This window comes from Eleutherodactylus coqui, chromosome 3, assembly GCF_035609145.1.
Source record: "Eleutherodactylus coqui strain aEleCoq1 chromosome 3, aEleCoq1.hap1, whole genome shotgun sequence".
Classification (NCBI taxonomy): Eukaryota; Metazoa; Chordata; class Amphibia; order Anura; family Eleutherodactylidae; genus Eleutherodactylus; species Eleutherodactylus coqui.
Window position 1 is genome coordinate 115,338,567 of NC_089839.1, and position 19,861 is coordinate 115,358,427.

The window sequence follows — 19,861 nt, forward strand, 5'->3', positions numbered from 1 at the left end:
AAAGCTGATTGAAAATGCTGATGAAGTAAAAACGTTTGTTCATTGGGTGAAATTTGACACTGACAGATGGTTTCAGCTGAGCAACGAGAGACCACAGTCTAGAAATAGGTCGGACGCGCTTGCATTTTTCGGCCGGTAGTCAAATGAAATCCCTTCATTTTCAGAAGTTATCTTTCACCCGTAAATCTTTTGTTGAAAGGACGTTCTCAGAAAGTTGGTTTGAGCGTCACCTCGTGTCACCAAGTGGCCACCAGCAAATAAGGCGAGTAGGTCTCTCCCCCCCCCCGCCTTTCTATTCTATGTTCTACCACTACTTTGAGCCATTTGTGTTGAAAAGAAAAACATTTAGGCCGGCTGCACACGAGCGTGACGGGCTCCGCCGCGGAATATTCCGCGGCGAAGCCCGTCACGGCGCTCCCCAGAGACCCCATACTTACCAGCGCATCCGGCCTCTTCGCTCCCGCATGACGTTTCCCCGCCCACCACCGTGTCACGACACGCCCACCGCGTCACATGACGCGGCCGGCCGTGTCATGTGACGCGCCGGCGGTAGGCGGGAAAGCGTTTTCACGCTATCTTCCGCTGTGTTACAGCGGGAGATAGCGTGAACGGACGGCTTCCATTGACTGCAATGGAAGCCGTTAGCGCGTACACCTGCGGCAAATAGAGCATGCCGCGGGTGAGGACGGAAGATTTCACGGTGCGGAATTCCGCGGTGGAATTCCGCACCGTGAGCATTGAGCTATTAGGTTCAATAGAACCTAATAGCTGCGGGCAACGCAGCAGATTTTCATCGCGAATTACGCGGCGGAAATCCGTTTGTGGGAAGGAGGCCTTACAGTTAACCTCTTTAAGTGACTAATAGCCCTTTTACACTGCTCGACAGTCGTTTAAATGACTGCACGAGTGCTAACGTCACTGCTAAGGTCGTCAGCACTCATGCAGAACGTTTACACTGAAAGAAAGACATCGCTGGATTCTCACTCAGTGCTTTACCTGTTATGTGAAGCCAGCGATCCAGCAATGAACAACCGTGGATGAATAGGGAGCGATTTTTTCATGTTTACTCTAAATGATTATCATCCAAATTTCTTCTTTAGAGTGCTAATAGTTAAGTGTAAATGGGCCATAACATATGTTGCAGAATATTTACCTGAGACTTGCCATGTGATAGAAGGTTGACTTCCGATGCCGGTGCCATCTGATTCATAATCTTGGATTCTCTTAGAGGCTGCACAGCGTTATCTACAGAAACCAGCAGGAGCCAAATGCATTACTGCGCTAGTGGACTTCCATTATATAGCTAAGTCACAATGGCAGTGTGAACACAGCCTTCAAAAAAAACTTTTCTTCTGAATGACAAACTGGGTAAACTAAGATCTAATTAGTCTAGTTTTTTTGCAAAACTATTTTGGACTCTTTACCTTGGTTTGGTTGATTCTTTTGAGAAACCCTCATCTGAAACGCTCTAGAGTGTCAAAAACAAAAGAAAAAAAAGTTACCATTAGCAGAGCAAACAGGACACAACGAATGATAATGTAGGTTACAGTTAAAGAATTTCAATAGGTCTTTTAATTCAAAATCGTTCAAGTTTTTACCCAAAAAGATTGTCAGACTTGTAAATTAGGATTTCTTTAAAAAGGGTATACTCCCCGTCACAAAATATTTGACAGTTAATATAAATTTAGTTTGTTGACTAAGCTACTTTACTTATCTCGTAAATAACTTAAAGGGGTTGTCTGGGACTTTGCGGATTGTTTTTCTATCGATGACCTATCCTTGGATTGTCCTGCCCATATTGCAGCAGCTTGGTTTGGTAGGGCAAGCACAGCTCCCATTTAGTTCATTCAATGTCAAAAAAGTCTATGGTAGAATATATGCACGGTGGTTTGACAGATTTTCGGGCTGCGCGTGAACTTCACCACCTGGTGAGTATTTAATAAAAATTAAATACATACATAAAAATTAAATACTAGTAATTCATCCCGGTCTCCCTATCACCTCCCAGAACTACACCATAATTTAGGTTATATTGCTGTTAAGAAGGGGGAGGTTCCCTTTATCCAAAAATATCAGTCAAGTCATACGAGGAAACCATTATTGAATAAGGCCCCATGAACAAAGATTCATTGAAATTCAATGGAAGCTGCGACTGCAGTACCAAACTAGGCCACTGGAATACAGACAGAGCCATCTGCTTCCTGCACGGTCCGTACTGGCAGTAGTTCCCAGAATCATCTGATCTGCATGAATCCCAAATGGCAGATACCTACAGATGACCTATCCTGAGGATAGGTCATCAATAGAAAAAGTTCCGACAACCAGCTTAAGTTATCTTTGTACTTTCTTACCATCTTACCACCACATACTTTTCTGAAATAAAGTGGGAGCTAGGGACATGCAGATGTCTTGTTACTAAATTACTTCAGAACCCCAGATTTTGACTGATTACACAATTAACCTAGATAAAACAAACATTGATTCTTAAGGATCCCAGCCAAGTCCTATGGACAATTATTTCTTCTTTCTAACTAGGTGCATGCTTAGGTATGCCACTCCTGAGAGAGCAGACCAAGCTATATCAGAGGAATATAGAACCTTACATAACCTCTTTGGAAGTTACTTTTGCTAAATGGAAACACCATAGTCCCTCATCAGGGCCAACTTGTTGAAAAATGTCCAAGCTCCGGAGACCCCTATATATTTTACAGGCTTTACCAGTTTCAGTTCGACATAAAGATATAAACTGTAATGCTGTCAACCTGAAAGGCATGGGCTAAAGGCAGACGTCACTTTGGCCTATATACATGACTAACCTAATCCAAGATTTCAGAATAGTCACACCCAAACAGTTCTCTACATGATGGGCTTCTAAACCATAGGTGAGTTCCTACACAGAAACGAAAAACAAAGCTCTCACCAAAGAGTTAAGAGACAAAAAGCCTAATTTAGAAATCCCCCCCCCCCCCCCTTACAGGTAAAAAACTACCTTTGAGTTTTTTTGAATGTCTCAGACGCAGATTGCACATTGCTTCAGTCTTGGTGTGGTAGGCTGAACGACGGTAGCCATCAAGCCCTAGCATGCCTCAGTCCAACTATTCTTATTCTAAAAAGGATGATTTTTCTGAGAAAGGACTTTATGAAGTCCAATGCAAAAAAAGAAAGTTGAGGAACCTCAGGTATGGTAGGGTCTCCTCTTCGTTCAACCAGCACATCTGTGTTGAGCCATAGGTGAGCGTTTTGGGGCAACCATCTGGTATCAGAAAAAGATACTCCTTCAGGACGTACCTATGCATCTTGTACAGCTAGAGGTGTTTGATAATGTCATTCATAAAAGGATCTGTATACCACAAATAGTTGGGATATATTGCTTTCCTCAGAATGGTTTCCCTCCTATTACCAGCATTCATTGCCATTATGGAAGAGGGTGATATATTAATGAAATGAATGAAAAGAGCCTGAAAGGACCTCTATAAGAGCAGTTACTTCACAAAGGTGTCACAGCAGATGTTTAAAGTGGTTTTCTTTTTGGCTTGAACCTTCACCCATCTAGATAACAGAGGTTTAAAAAGGATAAGTCTACAAAATAAGTCAATCACCACAATTAAAGAGACTGTCACCATGCTTTTGCAGTCGTCACTAAGAGAACCATAAGGTAGTGCCGGTCACACTGATGTCTGCTGTGTGTATCTATATGCAATAGATTTGGAGAAACTTGCATTTTAATAGGAGCCAGACCCAGAACTACTCCTACATATTCACGAGCTGCAGGCTAGCCACACTCACGCCACCCTCTAGCCAGTGATTGGCAGCTCACCCTTTAAGCACAGTAACAGACAGACAATCAATGGGTGGCTGAAGATAGCCTGCAGCTTATGAATATTCACGACTACTTTTAGTAGTCCTCTATGTATGTGCTGCTACTGACAGAAGGCAAGTTTCTCCAAAAGTACTGCACATGCACAGATCCACACAGCAGACATATCACTAATCAGTGCGACTATCACTGCATTATGCTGCCCTCAAAGAGCGGTGCAAAAAGATAGTGACAGTCTCTTTAAAAATGTCTGAATGTGCTAAATATGTAAAGGATAAGCTGAAACATACCTTACCTTCCACCCCCCATTACAATCCCTCTTTGAAGGTGTTTTTTAAATGCACAGAAACAGTTTTTTCATTAACAGACACTGTACAGAGGTTTTTCACCACCTCCTTACAGCCTCCTCTTATGAGCTGCAAAGTACCGTGATCTAACCTGTAGTGTTGATTCAAGACATCCTTAGGTTCCACTCCATTTTCAAATGCCTTACTGTAGAGGATTCTTGCATTGTGGACGTCACCCTTGACTTCCAGATGCTGAGCCCAGACAACATGCAGAACAGCGGAGTGGTTACCGATGCCTTGGCTGTACAAGTGCTCAAGGAACTGTGCAGGCTCATCAATTATTTCTGCCTGAAAACACAAAAGAGGGTTTTTCTCCTGTTGCCTGAGAACAAGGTTTTACAAATACTGTACCCAGTATCCCCCCTCCAGAACTACAAAAAAACCTCTGGGTACTACTCTTGTAAACGCCCAGACACATAGAAATCTTTAACAATACATGACTTATAGAAGAAACAGAAGGGGCTTTAAGTATGTCAAACCACCGGGCGCGGCGTGACTCACAAATCGCAGACAGTACTTCAGGTATCGCTCATCGTTGCAGTATCTTTTGTCTTCTATGAAGCTTCGCACTAAACGTTCCAACAAACATAAAATGTTCCTTTTTTCCAGGGGAGGAAGAGCCTCTTCAGCCCAAAGCAAATATCTGGCAGGAGACAGAATACATCACAGGGTCATTACCATTCTTATGTGTCAGGTCCAAATTCAAATGTTGTGTAAAAACCACAAACAGTAGAGTAGTGCATATACAGAAGTCTTCTATTACCGGAATAGCTTTATTTAGGAGTAGCAGCTACTCGGAAAATAGAGCAGGAAGGTGAGGACATGGCGGCCTGTCTGCAGCAGCACACTGACAATACAGCAGATAACAGAGGCGTGTAGGGTTGTTATATCTGATGATAGAGGGACATATGCAGAGCGGTTTTGGTCAATAATGTGTTATTGAAGAGCAGCAGCAGCCATTCCCTCCTTTGTAACCCCTTGACGCTGCCTTTGACAGATGACCCCCACCAGTAACAGCCGTTATCAGTACTCATGCCGATCGCAGCTATTAGAATTGGCAATGGCATTTCAAGGGTTAACAGCAGCACTTAAAGGGGTTGTCCCGCGGCAGCAAGTGGGTCTATACACTTCTGTATGGCCATATTAATGCACTTTGTAATGTACATTGTGCATTAATTATGAGCCATACAGAAGTTATAAAAAGTTTTATACTTACCTGCTCCGTTGCTGGCGTCCTCGTCTCCATGGTGCCGACTAATTTTCGGCCTCCGATGGCCAAATTAGCCGCGCTTGCGCAGTCCGGGTCTTCTGCTTTCTTCTATGGAGCCTCTCGTGCAGGATGCCGGCTCCGTGTAGCTCCGCCCCGTCACGTGCCGATTCCAGCCAATCAGGAAGCTGGAATCGGCAATGGACCGCACAGAAGAGCTTGCGGTCCACGGAGGAAGAGGATCCCGGCGGCCATCTTCACCGGTAAGTATAGAAGTCACCGGAGCGCGGGAATTAAGGTAAGCGCTCCGGTAAGCTTTCTTTAGGTCCCTGCATCGGGGTTGTCTCGCGCCGAACGGGGGGGGGGGGGGGGTCGAAAAAAAAACAAAAACCCGTTTCAGCGCGGGACAACCCCTTTAATTATGAGCCATACAGAAGTTATTCACTTACCTGCTCCGTTGCTAGCGTCCCCGTCGCCATGGTGCCGTCTAATTTCAGCGTCTAATCGCCCGATTAGACGCGCTTGCGCAGTCCGGTCTTCTCCCTGGTGAATGGGGCCGCTCGTGCCGGAGAGCTGGTCCTCGTAGCTCCGCCCCGTCACGTGTGCCGATTCCAGCCAATCAGGAGGCTGGAATCGGCAATGGACCGCACAGAGCCCACGGTGCACCATGGGAGAAGACCCGCGGTGCATCGTGGGTGAAGATCCCGGCGGCCATCTTGGTAAGGGAAGTAAGAAGTCGCCGCAGCGCGAGGATTCGGGTAAGTACTAAACCTTTTTTTTTTTTAACCCATCCCTTGGGTTTGTCTCGCGCCGAACGGGGGGCCTATTGAATAAAAAAAAAAAAACGTTTCGGCGCGGGACAACCCCTTTAAATGCACTGATCTGCCACCAACTCAGCAAAAAAACAGCTAGAATTGGGACAACCCCTTTTAAGTTAAAGTGGTTATCTGGCTTTTAAAACTAGATGACCTCTCCCCAGGACAGGCCACCAAAATCCGATAGGTGAGAATTCTATACTCAGGACCCTCGCCGATCACCTGATTGAAGTGAAAGGGACAAAGCTGCAATACTTATAATGACCACTATGAGAAGTGCAGCGTTCTGAGTAAGAACAGGTTGTCACGCTGATGTAAACAATTAAGAGAAGCACCATGACTCCCTTCAATCATCTGTTTGATCAGACAGGCTATCCATTTTTAGCGTCGGACCCTTTAAAGAGGGCCCATTATCCATTTAGACATGTTTGTTTTAGCAAATAAATGCATTCCATATAAAAACCCTCTGCATTTTGCTGTTCAGACCAGAGTTCCTCCTAGAACGGTATAAAGAAACTGAGAATTCTGTATCACTAGTCCTCATCAATGACGTGTTTTCTTACACACAATCCGATCAGTGTTGACCCTGCCGATCTGTAGGAATATACACTGTTCGAATGGGGAAAGGCGACGTCTAGTCAACAGTTTCTGCATACATTTTCAGTAGGAAGAACTGCGGGATGTCACTATGCAGAGCTCTAGGAAGAGATGCTCCGGCATTATTTCACTGAGAACTTTATCCTAAACCAGATAAGTTGGAAGAGCTCCACAGGTTAGGTAATGAACGTCTTGTTACTGGGGGCCCCACCATTCACCAGAACGGGGGTCCCAATCCCTTCTCACTACACGACTACAGCGAGGAGGAGTTTGAATGGCGTAGCAGTCAAATAGGCACCCTACCCCACCATGTAGGTAGGCTACAAACGCCCATTGGGGCAAAACACATTTTTCTTTTTTTTTTCTGGAGTAGGGTAGCATGCAATTCTCTAACATATATAATGTACATTTAAAATACAAAGATCCGTGTGTGCACAGTAGAACGGTATAGTTCATGGAAATGTCTGCATAATACATGCATTAGCAGCTACTAGCATAGCTGTAGGCATATGACCAAAAATGATTACACTCAACAGTCATCCAATTTAGTTCACAGGGCTGGACAAATGCATGAAGCACATTCCTCTCAAAAGGAAAGATCAGAAATTGAAGATAGATCCAAACAATGACCTTCTGCCTGTACTTGCTATAAACACTCAGTAGCGGCCCTGCATATCTGATCAATGGAAGCCTCAGCCTTTACTGTCCAAAAAGTAACTATGGCTCTAGTCGAGAGAGCCTCAAGACTCAACTAGAAAAGACTACCCAGACGAACGATAGGTCAGAACGATAGCTTCTCCTGGAAAGGTCACAGAAAAGAGCACTAGGCCTCCTCCATTCAGACATTCTCTGGATGTAATGGATCAAACATTTGCACACATCCAGAGAACAACGTTCTCTTTCCGATCCTGAGGATTTGTCCTGACGTCAGGATTATTTCCTGACAACGATGGAAACTAGAAAAGTCAAATCAGGTCTGATAATAACCATCATCCTGAATAGTGGGGAGGGGGGGCTTGCACTGTTAGTGTACTAGAGGCCAAACCCTTTTCTCAAGTTTTTGAATAAATTCTAGAATGTCCTTTATAGTAATGGTCTTTAAGTCTGAAAACCTTCTATTGGAGAAGCCTCAAAGAATTTTCCGAGTCTAAATGTAGATGGTCTTTGTTACGTGCTAACAACTTTTGGTAAGGGTGGAAAATAATGACTGAGGAAACCCCTTACTAGTTAAAAATTTCCTTTTAAAATCCAAGATGTTAAATGCAGATTCATGACTTGAGGGTGCAAGACTGGACATTGATGGAGAAGATGCGGTATTTCTGGCAAGATCCATGGATCTACAATTCAGAGGATTTTCAGCCAACTGAACCAAGCTCTCCTGAGCCAAAAGGGAGCAATGAAGAGGACTCTTGTCCATTTCTTCCTTCAAGAAGACAGAATTCGGGCTATTAGTAGAAAGACATAGGCCAAATTGAACCCCCAACTCTGGGCTAGAGCATCTAACCCGGTCGATCTTTCTCTGCGATTTGTTGTAGCAATATCCAGTTCTCCCCAAAGACGAGTAGTTATCCAAAAAAAAAAAAAAAATAGACTCTTTAGAACCCATTTTCCTTGTGTTAACTGATGGCGACTGAGAAAAGCAGCTTTTTTTCCTTCCACCTGATATGTAGAGCAGATAAGGATTTTTTTTTCTAGAATTAAAATAGAACAGTTTATATAAGACACTGTTACATGATGATTGCTCAAACTTTGATTTGCTGCCTCTAAGGCCAGTCTCACCACAGTAATCTCTAAAAATTTGAGGAACCCTTCCACAGGGAATGTTCCCCATGGACCCGGGAGCACTAGATTTTCTAAGTGAGCCCCCTAGGGGCTTGCATCTGTGGTCATTATCCTGGGAGAAGGGATCACCCAAGGAACTCCCCAGAAAAGGTTATCCCTGACCATCCACAATGACTGATCCCTTAAAAGTTTCTGCTGATACCACAATCTTGCTGTCCAGAAGAATTTCTGCCTGGTTCACATAACTCACTGCAAAGTCTTCGTGTGGCTTTGAGCCCAGTGGACTGATGGCAGGAAGGCTGTTAGTGAACCCAGAAGAGACGTCGCCTTCCTCAAAAGTTACGCTTGGATTCTCAATTGAAAAACCTCAAACTAGCTATACAATCTTTTTCAGGGTCAGAAAATAACGTTGCAGATCTGAATTTAGAATAACCCCAAGAAACAGCAGCTGTTTTAGGCCTCATGCCCACGGCCGGGTCAGATTCCGACTGTGAAATCTTGCTGCGAAATGAGATCTTGTGCCCCAGTAGTGACCACCGCATACCTGTCTTGTCTTCTTTGCAGATGTGCTGGCTGGCACGCCGCCACACATGCGCAGTGCAGAGAGTCGTGCCAGCACGGACATGGATAGGCTGCGACTTGCAGCAGGGCAGACTGCCTCCATTGACTGCAATAGAAGCCGTCCGTGTGAGCCTCGTGCTACAATAGGACATGCTGCGATTTCCCCCCACGAGGGGAAAAAACGCAGTTGATTTCCCCCTGTGGGCATGGAAAACAGTTTTCCTTGCATGTCCTGTGGGGAGTATTTGCTGTGGGATCCGGAAGCAAACGCTCACTCCGGATCCCGCAGTGCTAATACGGCCGTAGGCATTGGCCGTTACAGGAACAGGCCTGGATTTTTCTAGGTTTATTAACCACCCAAATTTTTGCTTAACTGAAGTGACAAAAGCAATAGCTTCCTAACACTCTAGGTCTGATCTTCTGACAACTAAAATAAAATTGTCTAAGTATGGAATAAACAGGATGTCCTTTTCTCTGACATGTGCTGACATTTCTGCCACTATTTTGACAAAACACGAGGAACCGTTGACAGGCCGTATGGAAGAGCCCGATACAGTAAGTGATGTAGACTTCCTTTGATGAATACCGCTACTCTTAAAAACCTTTGACAAGGTTTGCGAATCGCGATAGGATATGCGTCTTTTAGATCGATTACTGCTATGAAACAGTGAGGAAAGAAGTTTTACCATTGACCTTAAAGGGCTTTTCCATGGAAATACTATTGATGTCCTATCACCAGCATAGGTCATCAATAGTTGATCAGTCAGGGTCCACCACTTAGGACCCTGACCAATAACACAGAGGTTGGAGTGGAAATCAATGAGAGCCGTGCCTGCAGTTACAAGCGCTGACTACTACATGAAGCGGCGGCCCGGAAGCTTCCTCTCCAATTACACAGAGGTTGGAGAGGAAGCCTCCCCGACGACCTCCCATGCGCATGCACAGCTCAGTGGTCAGGATCCCAAGGGGCTGACCCCAGCCAATCAACTATTGATGACCTATCCTGATGATAGGTCATCAATAGTATTTCCCTAGAAAACCCCTTTAATTATTCCATCTTCAATTACTTTAAGTGATGATTTAGCCTTCTTAGATTTATTCTTGTCTGAAAAGAGCCCTCTGGCTTCTTGACTAGAAATAGGGGCAAATAAAAGTTCTCTTTGTTCTTCTGGATCCACCAGAAGTAGAACTTTAGACCTACGACTCTTGTATCTCTTACCCAGGCTTTAGCCGTGATCTCTTCTCAAGCAGACAGAAAGTTGCATAACCTTCCTCCTACTTCGAGTTATTGCTGGCTCGGCTTTCGACTTCACTCTGAAGAGGTCTACCTCTAAAACTTTTCCACCTACTATGCTTCCCTCTGACTGACCTCTCCTGTAGGAACAGAAAGGATTTCAGAAGGCTGGAAAGGAAGGCCTGGTAAATCCTTTCTTCTGGCCCAAGGCTTTTTCAAGGAAGTTGTCTAAAAACGGGCGTAACAGAAAATTTCCCCGAATGGTACACAATATGCTTTTAGACTGCAGGTCTCTTGACCAATTTCTTAACCATAAAGTCCTACGGGCCAAGTTAGGCAAAGGAAGTTGTTCTAGCTGTAAGTCTTACTGCATAAGCTAAGAAATCTGCTGCTCTCTGCAAGGTTGCTAACAAGGACAACACGTGACCTCCAGAGTCTTCGTCCTTTAACGGAGATTCTAATTAATCGAACCAGATAAGTAAGGACCTTGCTGTACACATAGGTGCAATATTTTGCTTAAAAGGATGCAGCTGCAGCTTCCCAAGTTCTTTTTAAAAAGATTTCTGATTTGCTATCCAACTGATCTCTCATTAAACCCATATAAAAAGCGCAAAGTTGATCTTCTAGACATTTTAGAAATGGTGGCATCTATTTCAGTTGCTTTATTCCAGCTTTTCTTAAAAAGGGTATTTCCTTTTAACACCTCCTGGAAAACAATTCTTAGCTGGCTTTTTCCTATTCTGATCAAGGACGATATTTTTTATGAACAGGATAAGTTCTCCAGACCCTCAAACATATATCAAATGCTATATACTGGACAGACCCAGGTACCACAATTGCTGTGCTAAACACTGTCAGAGACTCCCATTATTTTCAATTGAGCCACTGACACAGCCTCAGATGCTCGATCGGATCAATGATGAGGGGTGCTAGAAGCCGGCGTCGGCCGCAAGCAAAAGCAAATCGCGGCGCTTTCAGCAATGCGTGTGGGGGAAGGGGGGGCCTAATCTCGCCATGTTCCAACGAGTCAAAGTCTTCCTCTGAACTAAAAGGAAGGAAACTTTTCTGTCTTCGATTAGATGTAGAGGCCCACTTTAAAACAATTACTTGGTTTTAGGGAGTTCTGGACTTTATTTCTAATCAAAGGCTCTTTCGCTAAGGCCGCCTGCACACGGGCAGAAATCCCGCGGCGGTATTTCCCGCGGGATTTCCGCCACTGAAAGTTTGCATAGGAGTGCATTAGAATACGCACTCCTATGCAGACGGCCGCGGTTTGGCCGCGCGAAATCTCTTTTCTGCCATTATACAACGGCGCTATCTGCTGGCTAAAGCCAGTACTGCATGAGGTGACACGTTGGATAGGCTCCGACAGCAGAGAGGCTGGCAATATACAGTAAGAGAACCCTGACGGACGTCTTCCAACATCAGAGCTGTACAGCCTTAAATCATAATGTCTTCAGAGGTCACACAGTGGATTGGAAAGGGTTAAGTCTTTACTATAACCACTTTTCATGGCCCTCTGGAAAACACTGTTATATTGACTGACCTGTCCCATAGTTCCAGTGGATCATCTCCATTGTAGTCCTTAATGTGTGCTTCAAACATTCTGCAAGACAAAAGCATAAAAGTCTTATGTGCCTATGAAATGTTTATGTCAGCGCCATGCAGTGCACATGTAAGTATAGTCCAGTCTGCCCTCGCCACATAAGGCAGGCCACTGCTGCCCAGGGAGCCATGCCTCGTCTATGAGTAGCGAGATTTTAAGGGGTGATATTTACCATCATGTCACTTAGGTCAGCCTCACACGACCGGATTAGAATTATGGATTCTGTGATCGCTTGATGTGTGGTAATACACGGATCAAGCAAATGCACTGGATTATGCAATTTCGCTCACATTAGCGGGTTGGAACTGTGTAATCCGCTCACAGAAAACAGAAAGCAGCATGTTCTATTTTACCACAGCATAGACCCATTGTCTACGGTTGCAGATCTAGTCGCAGCCCATATACAATTACATTAATTATGGGTTGTGAGCACCCGGGAGATCGCTAAGCAACGGCGCGGGAAATACTAACTAAAAATGAGAAGCTGTACTGCGCATGACCGCATGTGCGATTATGTGATCATACGCAGTACATTACACGGCTGTACACAGGGTCACAGCTTTCGCATTCCTTTGTGTGAGCCTGGCCTCAGCTGTAATTCTATCATGCTGAAATAAAAAAAATAATAAAATAAAATGGCAGAATTGAGGTTTTTCTCTCCCTGCCTTCCAAAAAAAATGTAACAAAAGTTTTACAATTCAAGATGAGTGAGTATACTCACTAAGGCACATTACTCGAGCAAGTAGTGCCTTAGCCGACTATCTCCCCGCTCGTCTCTAAAGATTCGGGGGGCGGCGGGGAGATCGCTCTCTCCCTCCTGTCACCGGCCCCCGAATCTTTAGGACGAGCGGGGAGATACTCGGCTAAGGCACTACTCGCTCCTCTCTATTTACAAAAAATTTATTTATTTTTATCTATTTATTGGTACCCCCCAAAAGATGGTACCAATAAAAATTACAGTTCATCATGCCAAAAAAACAAGCCATCATAGGGCCATGTCAATGGAAAACTAAAGGGTGGATTCACACAAGCGCGTTTTTGTGGGGACATAGGTGCGTACCTACGTACGAGCAAAAACAAGCGTGTATGCAGCTGCGTGTATTGTTTTCAATGGAGCCGCGGCTGCTGCCGGCAGCTCCATTGAAAACAATGGTCTGCCGCCACCCCTGCATTCTTTTTCAGAGAAGGGCTTCCTTGAAAAAGAAACATTTTAGCGTACAAAAAAAAAAAAAAAAATACTTACCTCTCTGCCGCTGCCGTGACCCCCGCGGAGATGAAGAACACATCTGCCGCATGCGGCAGATGTTTCCTTCATCCCCGCTAGTTAACAGAATTCCCTGCTGCTACATCTGCCACATCTGTGGCAGATGCCGCAAAGGGAATTCTTCAATTCTCTACCGCAGCTGTCACACATGACAGCTGCGGTAAAGAATCCTGCTGCCGGCATCCCCGTCAATGGATTTCAGGGAAGGGCTTTAAATATAAGCCGTTCCCTGAAAATCTAAGAAAAGTAGTGTTAGTTAAAAAAAATAAAAAACACTCACCTTCTTTCAGCTGCTGTGACTAAGCCGCGACTTCTGGCGCTGTCCCCGGCTCTGTGATTCTGAGCTATCAGCAGCCAGGGATTTTAAATCTCTGCCTGCTGGTAGCTCTGATTGTGATTGGCTGAGCGCTTCACAGCCAATCACAATCAGAGCTACTAGCAGGCGGGGATTTTAAATCCCCGGCTGCTGATAGCTCAGAACTACAGAGCCGGGGACAGCGCCAGAAGTTGCAGCTGAGCCCCGCAGCTGAAGGCAGGCGAGTATGCTTTTTTTTTTTCTTCCCATTACTGTTCTTTGATTTTCAGGGAAGGGCTTATGGTAAAGCCCTTCCCTGAAATCCAATGACGGGGATGCCGGTAGCAGGATTCTCTACCGTAACTGTGGTGTGCGACAGCTGCGGTAGAGAATTAAAGAATTCCTCTGCTGCATCTGCCACAGATGTGGCAAATGTAGGAACAGGAAATTCTGTTAACTAGCAGGGATGAAGGAAACATCTGCCGGCAGCAGTCGCGGCTTCATTGAAAACAATGTGTGCATTCTCAATGGTGCATGCATGTCCTATCTTTGCAGGCACGCACCTGCAAAGCACGGACATGTGCACACACCATAGGGAATGCAATGTTGCAAATACAAGCGTGTTTTTGTGCGAGCGTATGCACGCACAAAAACACACTCGTGTGAAGCCACCCTAAAATGTATTACTTTTGAAAAGTGGAGATAAAAATCACCCAAAAATTTGCTGCATCCTTAGGCCCAAAATAGGCCGCGTCACTAAGGGGTTAAGTGAGTTTAGTGCCAAGTTGTACGAGTGTTATATGGGGTAGAGCTACACTTATCGGCTGCAGTCTGATGTATGGCTGCATCGTTCAGCTTATTATATTTGGGGCTCAGCGCTCCCTCACACGGACGTAGGCAGCGTATTCACGCACCAACATACGCCGTTTCCCTGTATGTTTCTGCCTATTGGCAGCGTATTGATTTCATGCATAAATATGCTGTGAATATGGAGGTTTCCTGCTTATTTGCGCTCACCCATTGATGTCAGTCGGCTATTTTGGTTCATAATCCACAAGATTGGACATACTGCGTTTTTTTTTCATGTGCCCAAAAGCTGCGTGAAAACTACGCAGCTGTGAATGAACCCATTGAAACCAGTGGGTCTTATTCAGTGCGCGTTCGCGCTGGGGTGAAAGAGCCCTCCGGTGGTCCTGTCTCTGTTATGGATGTTTTTATCTTGTGTCTATCTGCTTTTGTACCAACGTTTATACGTTACAGATTGACGCCTTTTTCTGTCATCCGAGCGTGCGCCATTGTTCTTTGGGTCCATTTTTCAACAAGAAGCTTTCTCCTCCCGATAGCGGCGCTCGTATTCTGGACACCATGTGTTTGGTACAGAGACGCTGCAGCGGTCAGGTGGTACTCAGCGATATCACCTTCCACATCAAACACCGGGAGGACGGCAGGGGTACAGCGGTGGATCGTTAACCCTTTATTGACTAGTCCGTTTTGTGCCTTAAGGACAAGCGATTTTCATAGTCGCTGACAGCCGTATGGGGGCTTGTTTTTTAAAGGGACAATTTGTATATTTTAACGGCTGCACTCCGGGGTACAAAAAAGGTGTTGTAGAACTTGTATGAGATTTTTGGGGGGACAGATGGGAAAAACATCCAGAAATTCCACCAGTGTTTTGGGGTTTTGTTTTTATGGTGTTCATCATTCAGTAAGAATAACCTAATAATTCTCTTCCGTGGATCGGCACAATCACTGCGATAACTAATTTAAAGAGACTTTTTTTTCTTCATTTAGTACTTTTTCACAATGAATAACACATTCTTAAAGACAAATCACTGACTCTGCATCACCTTCTAAGACCCAGAACGTTGCTCTTTTAGGAGCAGCGGAGCTCTGGGGGTGTTTTGTGCTAAGGGCTTTTATTAGTACCAGTGTGAGGTAAATGTAACTTTTGTATTGCTTGTTATTGTGTTTTTTTTCTTTTTTTCGGCGGGAAGGGGGGGGGGGGGGGATTCCGGCATTCTTTTTTTTTAAATTATTTTTATCGTGTTCTTCAATATACATAAATATACATAAAATATTTTTGGGGGGGTTGTTACGAATGTGGCAGTACGATTATGTGCTTTTTTTAGGTTTACATTTTACCATTTCAAACGGTTTGGTGTTTATTTGTGGGGAAAATGTCTTTTTTAACCCCTTAATGACATGGCCTATTTTGGCGTTGAGGACCAAGCGATTTTTTGGTATTTTTCCATCTCCATTTTTCAAAAGCCATAACTTTTTTATTTTTCCGTGGACGCGGCCGTATAAGGGCTTGTTTTTTGCGTGGCGATCTGTAGTTTTTATCGGTGCCACTTTTTATTTTTTTTTTAATGATAACAGGGAGAGAAAACGCATCAATTCTGCCATAGATTTTTTTTTTTTTTACAGCGTTAATCATGCAGCATAAATGACACACTAAATTTTTTCTGCGGGTCGGTATGGTAACAACGATACCAAAATTGTTATTTTTTTTTAGGTTTTTACACTTTTTTGCAATAAAACCCCCTTTTTTTGGAAATCTTTTTTTTTTCTCTATAGCTGCATTCAAAGTCATGTAACTTTTTTATTTTTCTATGTACGGAGCTCTTTAAGGGCTTATTTTTTGCGAGACGAGCTGTAGTTTTTATTGGTACCATTTTGGGAAATGTACGGCTTTTTTGATCACTTTTATTGCATTTTTTGTGAGGCAAAATGCTAAAAATTAGCATTTTGCCTCTGTTTTTTAGCGTTTTTTTTTACGCTTTTTGTCGTACAAAATAAAAAGCGTGTTCAACTTTTTGTACACGTCGTTACGGACGCGTCAATATCCAATATGTGGGGTTTTAGTTTTTTTTCCCTTTTTTTATGCTAATATTAGAAAAAGCATAAAAAAGGGGTTTTTTACATTTTTTTTTTTACATCTTTCTTTTTTTTACACTTTTCTTTTCTTTTTTTTATACTATTTGAGTCCCTCTGAGGGACTTACATCACTGTGCCTATGATCGCTGTCATAAGGCATGGCAAAGCTACTGCTCTGCCATGCCTTATCGCTTGTACAGCGATTATAGGCACAGGCAATACAGGACGCCAGTGTCTGGCGTCCTGTTGCCATGGTGACAGGCCGGGCTCTCGCGATAACATCGCGAGTTCCGGCCGGAGACACACAGGGATCGCGATCCCTCTGTGAACTCTTTCCCTGCCGCGATCTACTTAGATCGCGGCAGGGAAGGGGTTAACAGCGGCGGGCGCATCTCCGATGTCCCCCTGCTGTTGGAGCGGGACGCCGGCTGTGACTGACAGCCGGCTCCCGCTGCGGGATAGCGCGGGATCTTATGTGATCCCGTGCTATCTCCAGGACGTACCAGGTACGTCATGTTGCGGGAAGTACCAGGCTGCCATGACGTACCAGGTACGTCCAGGAGCGGGAAGGGGTTAAAGGGGTTGTCTCGCGAAAGCAAGTGGGGTTAAGCACTTCTGTATGGCCATATTAATGCACTTTGTAATATACATCGTGCATTAAATATGAGCCATACAGAAGTTATTCACTTACTTTCCCTGCGCTGGCGTCCCCGTCTCCATGGCTCCGTCTAACTTCAGCGTCTAATCGCCGGATTAGACGCGCTTGCACAGAAGGGTCTTCTGCGTTCGGCTCGGCAGCAGCGGCGTTCTGGCTCCGCCCCCTTCTACGCGGCATCACGTAGCTCCGCCCCGTCACGTGTGTCGATTCCAGCCAATCAGGAGGCTGGAATCGGCACACATCATGGGGCAGAGCTACGCGAAGTCACCGGAGCGCGGGGATTCAGGTAAGCGCTGTGCGGTGTTCTTGGGGGTTTGAAAAAAAAACAAAACCCCGTTTCGGCGCGGGACAACCCCTTTAATGCACGATGTATATTACAAAGTGCATTAATATGGCCATACAGAAGTGCTTAACCCCACTTGCTTTCGCGGGACAACCCCTTTAACCTGGATTTTTTTTTTTTTAATTAATCTGTATTAAACTTTTTTTGACGCTAATATGGTGGTTTCACACCTGTGTTGGTCACACAGTGTTTTACTGCTGTGGGGCCGGCGGTGACCCGCTCCATCACTGTGCACGCACTACACATGACAGCAGATTTGACACATCCGGTCCACCCATTTTTATTCCTGTGCTGCAACAGCACATATACAAGCCACGCATACGCAATTACATTGCGTATATACACAGCCGTCGTGAACAATGGGCTCTCACCTGTGTATATACATGGCAAAACAAAATGTGCTGAATTCTTTTTTGCGTTCACATATTTCGCAAAAGCAGTCAGCGCACCTGTAATACGCGATAATGATACACTGAGCGCCCGGCCATAAAAAGATGTTTGTGCAGCTTTAGAGCCCCTTCGGGAGAGAAGCAGAAAAGCGGATTGCAGACATCAAGGGGTTAAATCAGCAGTAGGGGGATGGGGGGTGTTGTCTGGTAACAAGAACCCATTTAAGTTCTTCTACATGACGCGGGGGGACTACATGGAGCAGCAGGGAATCTGCAGAACTACATGTCCCAGCATGCCTTATCATTTGGGGGAGCACACCTGGCGATAACGCCACGAGTTCGGTCTGTGAGGACAGTGGAGCAGGGACCGGAGGATAGACTTACTGCATCCCGCTGTGGACGTCCATGGCTCCTCTTTACCCGCCGCTCATATCACTCGCCAAAAACTAGTTCAAATTTTCCACGCATGCGCCAATTCAAAACGTACCGCCGTGTAGCCCTTGTGCCAGCCAATCAGAGCAGGTCTTCCGCCAGCCAATCAGATTCAAACAAGAAAAGAGCGGAAGCTATGGTTATCGCGAGTATAACAGGGAGTGAACACGTGACCAGAGCAGCAGCGTGGTGCCGCCATTTTTGTTAAGGGCATGGATGCTGTTGTGTTATACAAAGACAGGAAGCACTTTAGTTCATCGACCTTTTAACTACATGGAAGACTGAGAACGGAAAACATCCTGCCTGCCGGATAATCACATGGGAACACACGATGCCTGAGCAACTAGGAAACTGGCAGAATAAGAAATCACATGCACAACCTCCAATCTACCAGTTGGAGCTGTTTTTTATTTCCAGAATTTCACATTTTTTTAAACCCCATTAGTGACCGCCCTATTTTTTTGCCTTATAAGGACCAAACAATTTTTATCCTTACATCGCAAGAGCCATAACTCGCTGACAGCCGTGTGAGGGCTTGTTTTATGGGATGAGTTGTGGTACATAATTATATGTACTCCTCCCATACAAACATTAGTGGTGTAGAACTTTTGTCAGGGGGAGATGGAAAAAAAACCCAGAAATTCCTCCATTGTTTTTGGATTTTGTTTTAACAGCGTTCACCATTCGGTAAAAATAACCCAATAACTTTATGTGGATTGGCCCAATTACTGCAATACCAAGTTTTTAATGATTTTTTTTTACTACTCTTGCACTATAAAAGCACTTTTAAAAGAAAAACACTTGAATCTGCATCTTTGCATTCTAAGACCTGTATCATTTTTTTTTCTGTGCGCCGGAGCTCTTGTTTTTTGCAGGAAGAGTTGCAGTTTCTATTGGTACAATTTTGAGGTACATGTGACTTCTGGATTACCTTTCATTAGATTTTTTTAGTTGGCGAACAAAAGAAAAATAGCAATTCTGGCATTACTTTTTAAAATTATTTTTATAGCATTCATTGAGCTAATGCCCACAGGCGAATTATCTCTGCGGAATTCAAGGGCAGATGCCCGCCGCGAATTCCACAGCAATGTCTGTCCATACACACGCTGTGTTAAAAGATTCTCCCCTGCCTACGAGCGGAAATCAAATGCGATTTTCCACTCGCGGGGAGAATCGCAGCATGTTCTATGTTGTGTGGAAAATCAAACGGACGGCTTCTATTCCAGTCAATGGAAGCCGTTTGTCCCGCGATATTCAGTTGGCACTGCAGAAGTATCGTGGGAATCCTCGTCATGGCCCAGGTTGGCATGTCAGCAAATATAGGGGCAGGTGCTTTTTTATACATTTTTGGGGGTATTTTATCCATTTTCAAAGGTTTTTTTTTGTGGGGAAAATCACAGTTTTTTTAACAGAATTTTTTTTAAATTAAAGGGGTTGTCTCGTGAAATCAAGTGGGGTTCAGCACTTCTGTATGGCCATATTAATGCACTTTGTAATATACATCGTGCATTAATTATGAGCCATACAGAAGTTATTCACTTACCTGCTCCGTTGCTAGCGTCCCCGTCGCCATGGATCCGTCTAAATTCGCTGTCTTCTGGCGTTTTTAGACGCGCTTGCGCAGTCCGGTCTTCTCC

General features: G+C 44.6%; 1 protein-coding gene across 1 annotated transcript in view; it reads right to left on the reverse strand.

Moving 5' to 3' along the window:
• BUB1 (BUB1 mitotic checkpoint serine/threonine kinase) overlaps positions 1-18,253 on the reverse strand; it is an 85,627-nt gene extending 67,374 nt beyond the window's left edge. Inside the window, exons 1-6 of the mRNA XM_066595985.1 lie at positions 18,177-18,253; positions 11,907-11,966; positions 4,666-4,807; positions 4,256-4,452; positions 1,425-1,468; positions 1,154-1,245 (exon numbers count right to left, since the gene is read on the reverse strand). Of these exons, the coding sequence (XP_066452082.1) occupies positions 1,154-1,245; positions 1,425-1,468; positions 4,256-4,452; positions 4,666-4,807; positions 11,907-11,966; positions 18,177-18,199 (558 nt within the window). The 5' untranslated portion in view covers positions 18,200-18,253. The remainder of the gene's footprint in view (positions 1-1,153; positions 1,246-1,424; positions 1,469-4,255; positions 4,453-4,665; positions 4,808-11,906; positions 11,967-18,176) is intronic.
• Positions 18,254-19,861: the final 1,608 nt, after the last annotated feature.